The sequence below is a fragment of the Podarcis tiliguerta genome, assembly GCF_965153285.1.
Source record: "Podarcis tiliguerta genome assembly, chromosome: 5".
Lineage (NCBI taxonomy): Eukaryota > Metazoa > Chordata > Lepidosauria > Squamata > Lacertidae > Podarcis > Podarcis tiliguerta.
The window spans coordinates 3,871,970-3,883,313 of record NC_139538.1 but is presented as its reverse complement, the minus strand read 5'-3'; the positions used below and the strand labels follow the sequence as shown (position 1 = coordinate 3,883,313).

The following is an 11,344-nucleotide window of genomic DNA, read 5'->3' as shown; positions in this document are numbered from 1 at the left end:
TACCCAGAGGTGAGACTGCAATCCATCCCTAGGACAGGCGGAGGCTATTAGGCCTGAACTAGCAATAACTTGCAGGGGCTACTCAGAGCAACAAGGTGAGTTTGCCTTCCATGGAGCAAATTAGTTTTGACCCCCATCTTAATGTCACTATGTGGTGGGAATAAGAAAGCTGGACACGGTCTACTTAATACAGTGTGCTTTGGTGCCCACTGGGACTGGCAGGGTGGGAGGCAGTCAGGCCAACTGTAGGGGGGGACAGATACAGTGAAATGCCCAGCCAGTTCTTAGTGGATATACAAGAAAGCAGGGTGGTTGGGGGGGGGCACACTGAGGTTGGTGGGGCAGTGCCCCACTTACCCTAACGGGGTTTCCCAAACTTGGGTCTCCAGCTGTTTTTGGACTTTAAGTCCCATCATCCGTAGCTAGCAGGGCCAGTGGTTGGGGATGATGAGAGTTGAGGTCCAAAACTAGCTGGAGACCCAAGTTTGGGAAACCCTGTGCAAAGGGACGAGCCAACACTGGATGAAGGATGGACTCCATAGCCAGTGTTGACGGGACAAGCAGGAGAGATCTAGCTTGCCCACTGAGTGTGCTGCATAAATTATTGTTCACTGGGTCCTTTCAGACAACCAGCTTCATTTGAGATAAAATGATTGTGCACGCAACATCTATAGTTCCCCAAATATTAAGGGGGGGGGTGTATAAAGCTTTCAAGCTTACTTTGCACTGTTGGAGGAAAATAGAGACCAAATTATGCAAACAGCACAATCCTTTGCTGGAGCAGCCTTGAACGAATGATACCCCTTGCAAGATGGAAATAAAAGTGTCAGTTCTGGAACGGAAAGCCACCTGATTCTCAGAATAGTCACGTTTGCCTGGGACTGCTTGGGGACAGGTAACAAAAACAGAATGATTTATAGGAACCCAACAGCAAACACCATCTCCGGAATGGGGGATCTCTTGCACTGATATTCCCCAGAAGAGGACAGCCATCTATTGTTGCTTCAACACACAAAATAGAATTCTATACACTTTTCTTAAAAAACAAAAAAACTTTTTTCACTGAATACAAGGGAAAAAATTGCACATAAATATAACAAAACACAAAAAATTCCCAAGCCATTTAAAACTAGCAACAGAAAACTCAAGTGGTTTTTCTTTTTGGTATAATACATAAAACATGCCATCGGCTGAAAGGACGTGGATTTCCTTCACGCTGTTAATGTCCATTCATGGAACTCTTGCCATCATGAGATTATAATAAAGTGAAGAGACAAAATGACGCAGTGACACAAAACAGAGCATTTGTGTTTGTTTTTTTAAAAAGCATGTCAATATGCTTTAGCTCTGGTCGTAGGTGGTGATTTGCGTGGGAGGCAATGCCACCGCATTGTGCTTAATTATTTCCTGGCAGTTATACCCCTGGGCATTACTGACTGCCCAGGCAGAAGACACCTCAGCTTACCAGCAGCCCCACTGCAGCCCCACACAAGGGCAGCTGCATGTCTTTGGTAGGATGCAGTCCTTTCTGGGTCCTCTCGCAAACCATGCTAAGAATTCCTGGCCCTTAAGGGCTTCGGCCAACCACTTGCATGTTCCACTTGCTGGAATGGGCTGGGAGCTTCAGCCGCACTACCCAGCATTGCTGCTTTTCTCCTGCAGTAAAAGATGACCTACACAGCCGGGCTGCAGGAAATACCGTTTCTCAACCCACCGTAATATACAGACTGAGATGTCTAGGTAAAGGATTGACCTTGACATGGTAGAAGATGTTTTTACAGTATATGGTGATGAACTTGCTAATATTTGGTAACTGGGCTGAAGCCTCCAAACTGTTATATGTTTAAAAAAAAAAGGTGTGGGAGTGAAAGACTAACCTTCATGAAATCTCTCCTCTCTACCCACCTCGCTATGCTAAGTTTGCTTCCCTCCACTCTGAGACGGTCCTGCTTGCATAAATAACAGAAAACCCAGAGACGTGTACGAAACAAGTGGCTGAGAATGGGTGAAGCAGGCACAGCGGCAGAACTGGTGAAGCATCTGAATCAGAGGTCCGCGAGGTGGCAAACGGAAACACAAAGGAAACCGGGAGAGGGCTTTCAATGCTGCTATTGCATCTGATGTAGTTCCTCAAGAACTGCTTCTGGCCAGCAACACCGCACCCACAAAACACGGCACACCCAGCATCAGCAAAGAGGCAGGCAGCCCTGTGGCCCGTCCGGCACCTGCAGGCCTTACTAGAAGAAAACGGTTGCTTCAACCATGTGTACTGTTTTGCTAAAAATATTCTTCATGTGCTTCAGAGGAGAGTTGGGAGCCAAGGGTCATGAAGCCAAAAGGAACTAAGCAGCCTGCAAGGACACGAGAGCCTAGCAAGGCAAAATTAAGCAGGAAGGGCATCAAAATAGAAATGGAGTGATTGCAGAGGGTGTGTGAGAATGGCAAAAAGGACGACGTCCACCTAAAGCCCAGGGAAACCAACAGGAAAATGACATTTGTGCTTTGTTTCAGCACAGCGCCACCCGGACACTTGGGGAGAGGAGATGCATGTCAAAAGCAAAAACACAGCCAGCCTGAGGTTCTTTTCCAGATTCCTCAAAATCCATTGCCTACACATCTCAGCTGAACTATTCTATCACCTCCTCCTGCCATCCGTCATTACATTCAGTGTTTTCTGCTTTATTTTGTGAACCTCATGTACAGGCCACGAGGGCCTCTCTTCTTCCCCAGGAATCACTGCTGAGAGCAGTGCCTTGCATGGGCGCCGCAAGAGAACAGACTGCATGGAGGCAGCCAAAGATTTTGCTGCCCCCAAGTACACCCCCCCCCAATCCTCTATGATACTGCAAGGGGCTATAGGGTGTGGCTCTGAAGCCAGCACACAGGCTTGCTCCCTGCTGCCCATATATTGCTCACCTACGTGATGGCATGGTTTGCTTCTGCATTCCGATCACCCAGCTCCCTCCCTACGGTCCTTCTCAGTCACAGAATCAGCATAATGCTTCAGTACATGACCACCAATTCCCACAGCTGGCTCCATCTGGAAATCTGTTAGCATCAGGGGGAGGAGATAAGGGTCTGAAAGGCATTCCAGTTGGAGAAACAAGACATGAACCTCAAATGATAAGGCAACATCTGGGGCAGGAGTGCACAAGACGCAGGAACTTCACAACTGCCAGTCTGCACTTCTCAGCTCATTTTTACGGTGCTTGCTGGGCAGATCGAGTCTTCAGAAACTGCTAACATGGTTTTCATCTGCCCTTGCACACTTTCCAAAGCTACAGGTTTTGAACACATGAGAGAAGCAATGAATAAAGGGGAAGGGTAGATGGCAGAAGAACGCAGAAAAAGAAATGCTGGATTAACTTCATGAAAAGAATTACCCTTAAAAACCGTTCTTTCAAATCCACCAAAGAGCACTTTTTTCTCTTTCTGCAACAGAGCCACTGGTCTCCGTTTGCTTCAATAATCCACTTTCCTACCCAGTTAACAGATCATTTTTGAAAAGCACAGGTCAAGGGCCCTGCTATTTTACCTCCAAACAGCAGTTCTTTTGTAGGATGATTTGACAATGAAAATTAAAAGTCGTACCAGGAATTGCTCTTTCAGGAAACCGCGAGTTACCAAGTTACGAGTAGATGGATGCTACAATTAATTTCTTGCGCTGTGCTGGGACACAGAATGTCAGAGGAAGAACCTGTGTGAAAAAGTATTCCTATACATACGTCCGATGGGAGTGATGTTGAAGCTAGAACATAACCTAACTCTTAGATGTACGCTTCCAAAGTCCTGGCTGAGGAGTATGTGTGTGTTCAGGTGGGTCTAATGCACAAGAAATGCCCTGTGTGCTGAAACGAATGAGAGCATTGCAAAAAAAACCAAAAGATATTTCCTATCTGAATACGACATACTAGCCACCCCAGAGTTTTTTAAACATATGGTGTTTTCCGGGGGGTGGGGGTAGTTTCAAAGGCTCCCACCCGCTGCCCCAATTCTACTGTGACCTTATTGAGAAATGAATCAGAGAGGAGGTGAAATCTGCCCCTGGTTCCCTCCCACGTGTGCAGGCAAAACTCACTTTACAAATAATTCTTTTCTCTTTAAGTTCAATGGAAACTTTTGTGACCTCCAAAAAAAGTGGAGAAATGAAGCAAAAATTATTCCCTTCAGGAATCCCGGATACAGATTTCCTCCTCCTTCGAACGCAAGGTTGCCTGTGTCTGGACACGCTGCCCCAGCAGTCAAGTCCGGGCATTCTTCGGCTTGGCCAAGGACAGAGCAACAAGGTCTCGGGGGCTCACTACACAGCAGCCAGCTGATTCTGCTGCTGCTGCTGCTGCTGCTGCTGCTGGTGGTGCTGCTGTTTTGGGGGGGCCCGCTCCAGAAGTGCCTGCACAGTCTCTGCCACTCGCGTCAACCCTCTCTCTTCTAATATATGCAGAGGCAAACATAATCGCTCCTACATGGGAAAACACAAAAAAGACATAAAGGAAAAAAAAGGGATGAAAACTAAAACAACGCAAAAAAAAGGAAACCAAATTAAAGCAAAGGTGTGTGTGTGTGTGTGTGTGTACGTGTGCCAAAAATGGAATGTTATAAAATGAGAGGGTGGTGCAGCTCAGCAGCGGAGCTTATGATCTGCATGCAAAAAAGTCCCACGTCCAGCCCATTGCATTTCTACTTCTAAAGGGGCCTCTTCTCTGCCGCTCCGCCTAGGCAGAGCTGGCTTAACAGGGACCAGTGCTCTGACTTAGAACCCAGGCAGCTTCACATGTTCAAGCCTCTCAGCTGCGGCAGCAATTAAGAAGCTGGCTCTCAGTATGCCTTTTGGGGGGAGAACTGTGGGGTTTTATTAGAATCTTAACTTTCATTTTGGGACCTTTGAGGTTACACCTGAGAAACGCAATGGTCCCAAGCACTAAAGGATGAAAAATGCAATCACCGTGGTTTCTAATGCACACAATTTCTCAGCCAATATGACAATATTTGTCCACACCCCACCCCTGGCAATCAAATGGCTGGTTCTTTTTTAAAGCTGAAGGCAATCACTGGGCAGCAATACTATCCCGGCAGAAATGCAATATGTCGTTTGGTACTCTATGAACATGGAAGTGACGTGCAAATGTGGCATGTGGCATGCATGCCAGCCTTCTTTTCAGGATGCATTCCTAAGGAAACACATCTCTGAGCTGCCCACCGCTGGATCAGACAAACAGCAGCTGCATGTGTGACACAGTGAACAACAAGCCAGCCAGACTCCAGGACAGGAACTTTATTTAATCAACATGTTAAAAAAGAAAGCAACCCACAATCAGCCCCCCCCATCCCCCGCAAACAAGACACACACATATATAAAAGGAGAATTATAAAGGTGAACATGAAGGGGAAGAGGAAGTCTTTTTTTTCTGAAGTCAGATGGTATTAGACGTACACTTTATATGCAAAACCTGGTACAGAGAGTACAAGCCAGAGAAGCACTTTTTGTTTGCATAACATGTGAATGAGGAGAGATGGCAGGAATTTGGAAAAAAATAACCCTTTCTCACACGCTAGTTAATACCTGTTTAAAGATGATGGCTAAACAAGCAAGAGAGACTGGAGGGGAGTCAATAGAAGAGTTTGGAATGCTTTTCTTTACGCATTTCCAGCACAGCAACATCTCCCCACGCCCTTCAATCAATTCACAACTAAGAAAGTCGGTTTCATTGAGCAGCCCGTTTATTTTCACAGGCACTCATTTCTTTTAAAATATTCCTAAAACTACCCCCAGTAGAAACAGCTTTTAAAAAATATACAAACTACAGTGTTCCAACACGCATTTATCCACGTAACTGAGGTGCTCTGTTTCCTTGACTAATCCTGTACCCCCTACTCCTTGCTCGCCTGTGAAACTGATATTTCTGAGCGGTCAAGAGGCAAGTTTTGGGACTCCTCTGAGAACACACTGCAGGTCTGCGGTCAAATACACACACACACACAAACACACACACCCCAGAAGAGCAGGGGCATTAGTCTGTAGCAGCAGAAAGTGCATGAGCACCTTAGAGACTAACATTGACTGAGGTATCAGCTTTTGAAGGACACAACCTGCTTTATACCGTATTTTTGCCTTATAGGGCGCACCTAGTTTTTTTTTTGGGGGGGGGGGGAATAAAGAAAAAAAAAAAATTTTCCCCCCAGGCGCGGGGCTGGGGAAGCCCGAGCTTCCCCCGACCCCAGAACAGGCTGCTATCCGCAAGCCTTGGGAGCCTGCGGGAACTCCCGCCAGTGTCCCCAGGCTTGCGGATATCTGCCCGAAGCCCGGGGCGCGCTCCGCTGTGTTCCCCGGTTTCGGGCTTCAGGCTGCTGTCCGCAAGGCTTGGGAGCCCGGAGGGAACTCCCGCAGGCTCCCAAGGCTTGCGGATAGCTTCCTGAAGCCGGGAGAGCGAGAGGGGTCAGTGCGCACCTACCCCTCTTGTTCTCCAGGCTTCAGCGAAAGCCTGCATTCGCCCCATAGGACGCACACACATTTCCCCTTCATTTTTGGAGGGGGGAAAAGTGCGTCCCATAGGGCGAAAAATACGGTAACTGTCAGGTGTAAAACTCAAGCCACTCTTGAGTATCACATTCCCCAGCCTGACAGGTGAGGCGTTAGCCTCAGGGCCGAGGTGACAGTTGCTAAGCAGATGCCGCCCAGTCTAGGAAGGGGCAAAAGGAAGGCATTGTGGAGGGAAGTGGGCACCCAGGAAACTCTTAAAGGCGGCAGTGGAAGAGGCTTGGTGGCTGTGCCACATAGGAGGCGACTGAGAGCAGAATTTGCGGGGAGGGACCCCAAGCGCTGGTGACATTTAGAGCCTCTAGCTCTGTGATTATTGCACAAAATGTAAGAGCTCATTGTGATTCAGCCGGCTAAAGCTGAAACACCAGCACCCTGGCTGATCGATGGTCAAGGGCACCATTTTGAAAGGTATGGGAGCACTACCATCCCTCTTAAAAAAGAAGATACAGTGCTCTACTGCAGCCTTCACCAAGCCGCTGCCCTTCAGCTGTGCTGGCTGGGACTGATGCGAGTTGTACTCCAAAACACCTGGAGGGCACCAGGTGGGCAAAGGCCGCATGGTGGCTTAAATGCAAAACTGTTCTGCGTGGGCTGGCCCACCCGTGAAAATCCTGACAACCCCATTGGAATAGCAGGGGTTATCTCAGCAATCAGGTGGTCTGCAAAAACTGGACGCATGCAATCACTGGACGTGTTGCAACTCATGCAGGAGCAAAGAATACATCTGCTTGAGAAACCTGTCTTTTTATTTCTTAAAAAAAGATTGCTAGCCCTTATGGCTGTGAAGATATGCTTGATACACATTTTGGGAAATGACTGCTGGAAATCTCTGAAGGTGGCTGAGTAAGATTTCAGTCAGTGAGACATCAGTGCCAGGTCAAATCACTGCCTTTCCCCATGGCTGGCAAAACCAGAATAAATTATGCAAGCCTCTCCAATCCACACCATTTTATACAGGTTGCAGAATTCTGGGTGCAGAATTTTAATTCTTTTCATCGCAGAAGACAGAAGTCACCTAATGAACTCTGTCAGCCGAAGCCTGAGTCATGCGGTTTCTTCTCCTCCTCACTCCCCCCACACGTCCCCTAAAATTGGCTTAAGGGGGGGGGGGTCAGGAGAACCCCAGAACATTGTGGAGGAGGGGAGGAGGCATAGATCCATCTGACAAGCTGATAGGCTTGCACAGCTGGAACAGCTAACAGAACGACACTGAATTCCACACACATTCCCGCTTTGGCACCTGCAGTTTTAGTGGTCTATCAGCACACCTGGTGTGACTATGATAGCCTCCTCCACATACACAACGAGATGCAGAAAGCTTGGGATTTCTGGCAAGCAGAGCAGGCAAACCAGGCACTCAGCCCCAACGCTACCCGAATTCAGCAAAATGCCACTATAAACATGGACTAAAGGGGATAAGAAAAAGGTAAAAAAAAAACCCAGACCTAACTCAGCCTAAAGTGAGGCAGAGGCCAGGTATAATCATAGCTACACCTGCAGTAATGGACTAAACATTTTGAGACAAGGAGGATGAGCGCAAAAATAATACTCATTCATTCAAAGTGGAGAAAGGTCTTTTGGTAACACTGTCTTCTAGAATTCACAAAGGCAGGAGTTCTGCTTGCTAGGAGCCTTCCCATTTAGGAATCAGCGGTCATAAAGAACTCTGGCCAGTCATTAATTGACAGAAGAGGGCAATTCAAAAGCTATTCAAATGCATGCAACAAGGTTAGAGCATGATGTGTCTGTTCATGAGCCTAACTGCATGTGTTCAACTTTCATATTATTATTTTCACATAATGGGGAGGAACTTGCTGCTCTGACACTCATTCTAGGCCTAAGATGTCCCCCTACTTTGTATTTGGTTACAGCAGTACTTAAATGTGCACATTCTTAAAAACGTAACTGAATTTGTTCTTGCCTTGTGGAGCTTTTGGCTCCCAGCCAACCAGAGCAGGACAAATCCTACAACGTGTGAACTGAGGCAATTCCAATGGTACACCTCCCCAAGGCAGACGGGCAAACGCTTGTGCTTTGAGATCCACTTTAAGAGCAAAGGTCTCCCTGAGAAAGGCAGGAGCAGAGTGCATGGATAGGCAAGAAAGGCTGAAGCATCAACCTGGCTGGTACCTGAGCTACACAAAACAAGACGAGCCAAGAAGTCATTCTGTAAGGCTGGCTGAAGGTGGTGGAACGAAGCCTCGGTGCTCCATCCATGGGGAGAGGGAGCTGTTAAACTGGGGGGTGGGAGCAGGCAACTGTCTGGCGAAATCTTAGAAGCCAGACGGCAGACTGAGCAGGGCTTCCAGGGGCTAGCGTTTCAGTGGGTTAACTTACTTACTTACTTTCTCCATCCCTGGTTTTATTACCCCACTAGACCCACCAGCAGAAATATTTGGACCCCAGCTTCACCAAACCACAGCAAGGACAAATGCCATCAGCCCCAAATGGGAACTGTCCAGCTTGCTGAACACTGTTACACATGGTTCTGAGTATGTCTATAAACATGAAAGCACCTAATGAATCAGTAACAGTGTGAACGGTATTTCAGATAAGGCGCTGCTCCTTAAAAGTGCTGTCACTATTTACTGGAAAGCTACAGGACTGGTATTAAAGCTGAGGATTTCAACAACTTGCTCATGTGAGTTTGCTAGAAAGACGAATACCTCTCACTCTTAAATTCTTTGTGACAGCAGAGATCAAGCGAGAAATACTAACGGTGAAATAAACAAGTCAATACATTTGTGACATTGGCACACATGTGTGCAAATATGAACGTGTTGGGTTGCATTTTCCCAGTGCTACACATCACCAGCAGCTGAAGACAACACTAACAGCTGGTGCAGACAGGATTAAGGTAGCAGAGCTTGCTGGTACAGATATTTGCTCACACTAGCGGTCGGCTCAGACTGAGCAATGTAACAGCAAAGAGGAACTTGTGTAAGTCTTCTAAATCAAGTAGAGATCACTAGGAAAAAAATGGCATGCTGTGGATTTTCTGGTCTGAGAAGATGAGAAGCCATTTTTCATGAGCCCCTCCTGCATCATAGACCATCAGTGCAAATTGCTGTTTGGGTGGATAATGCCACTGTAATAAAACCTGCATTGGCTGTAAAAACCTGCAACCTCCACATTTTGCTGTGCAACACAGCCTGCTCTGAAAATCTAGCGGTGCCTCAGAGACAGGAAGGAATATTGCCCATCAGCACTGCTTGAAAATAAGGCCTCTGATGCTTAGGCTTGAGGTTTCTGAGGAATCCTGAACAATCGCCACTTTTTGTTTTAAAAAGGATGGTGATATTCCTAGCACTTGGAGAAAAAGGTGAAGATGCATTTCATTGTTTGTTTCATCCTTAAGAAACCAAAGGAGGTCTAGATGGAAAAATCTTATGGTGAGGGAGTGTCTCCCTTCAACACTGTATCCCAGTTTTTCAAGTGTTCCGTGAGTTCCAAGAATCAAGTATCCATCACTGTCTCTACCAACCCTCCCTCCCTCCCAAAGGAAGTGGGTGAACTCCCTGTTCTACAAAAATATCCACCGTTGTGCAATTAAAATAGATTTCTACAAAGTGTAACCCCCCCCCTTCTGTTTTGCATAAAGTATTCCAGCCACATAATATAAGGGAGCTTTCACTTATCTAACAGCAAATTCTGCCTGACTAGGTCATGATCAGCAAGAGAGTTTTTCACATCACACAGAGCAGATTGCTGGTGGACCAGGAACAACGTACACATACAAAATTCTCGACTGAAACACAGACCGTTTACCAACCGCTTGGAAGAGCTGGAGTTAAGTCCATGGCACCCTGGAGCTTTAGCTAGAGGAAAAAGACCCAGCGATAGAACACACAGAGCATTAGCATCAGAGCACAGTAAAATGCCGCAAAGCCACACAGCTGGGTGGAAAGGGAGACAAGATTCGGTTCTTCTGAATCTGCCCCCAGAGAAAGAAGAGATTCTACTGTCCTTTTAATGCTGAGGTTTAGCTGGAGAATGTCAGAAGGGGAACAGAGTTTGTCCTGTCCAAAGTGTGAGCAGGAAGGGAAAACAGACAGAAAAAAATTAGCGTCAGTCATCAGTCATGCAAGAATCCACGAAGTAGACAAGAAAGCCCAGGGTCATCCATTTCTCACAAAAGGGTCCTTCAGTGTTCTTACCTCTATTCTTATATTGCTGTTCAGTTGGAAGAAAACAGCCATAAAACATACTGGCACAACCAGGCCTTCATTTTTCAGGAAGGGGTGTTATTTAAACTGGGAGCGTGGTGCATGGAAAACACCCCAAAAGTGCACCCATTTTTGGTTGGGAATGCAAAGTTGGTCTCTGAGTGTAGTATCCTGCATAGGTAAACCAGTGTACCATCATGCAACACGTTTCGTTTTCATTTTTTTTAAAAAAAGTTTGCAATTTTTGGACTTTTCACTTTTCTCCCGGCAGAGGTGGTGGATGGTTGTGAGGGTGCAAAGCACATCAACCCCCAAATGTGTTTCTGTCGCACTGTGCCCACTAAATCACTTAGCTAAACATGGGCATGCGGGCACGGCAGAAGGGGAATGTGGCTCTATGCAAGATGCTACCTTTAGAGAACAGCTTTAAAAAGGGATCTTATCTGCCCTCTCAAAAGGTAAGTATTTCTACATAGGACCATGTGAACACCTTTCTCTTTATTACTGCTACAACACAAACCCAACAGGAGGCACCACATGCCTGTCCCAGGTCCAACACAGTGTGTGTGTGTGTGTGTGTGTGAGAGAGAGAGAGAGAGAGAGAGAGAGAGACAGACAGACACCAAGTGGTACTTGGTGC

At 46.8% G+C, this 11,344-nt stretch overlaps 2 protein-coding genes across 3 annotated transcripts in view; one reads left to right on the top strand and one right to left on the bottom strand.

Moving 5' to 3' along the window:
• The window catches only part of HTR2B (5-hydroxytryptamine receptor 2B), a 178,364-nt gene that overhangs the window by 98,400 nt on the left and 68,620 nt on the right, over window positions 1-11,344 (top strand). The window lies entirely within an intron of this gene.
• LRCH3 (leucine rich repeats and calponin homology domain containing 3) overlaps window positions 6,490-11,344 on the bottom strand; it is a gene marked incomplete at its 5' end in the record, with an annotated part of 80,368 nt that continues 75,513 nt past the window's right edge. Inside the window, one exon of one of the 2 annotated variants that reach the window (XM_083442053.1) lies at window positions 6,490-10,557. In XM_083442053.1, coding sequence (XP_083298179.1) covers window positions 10,357-10,557 — 201 coding nt within the window. In that variant the 3' untranslated portion in view covers window positions 6,490-10,356. The remainder of the gene's footprint in view (window positions 10,558-11,344) is intronic. The other variant, XM_083442054.1, reaches the window with a different exon arrangement.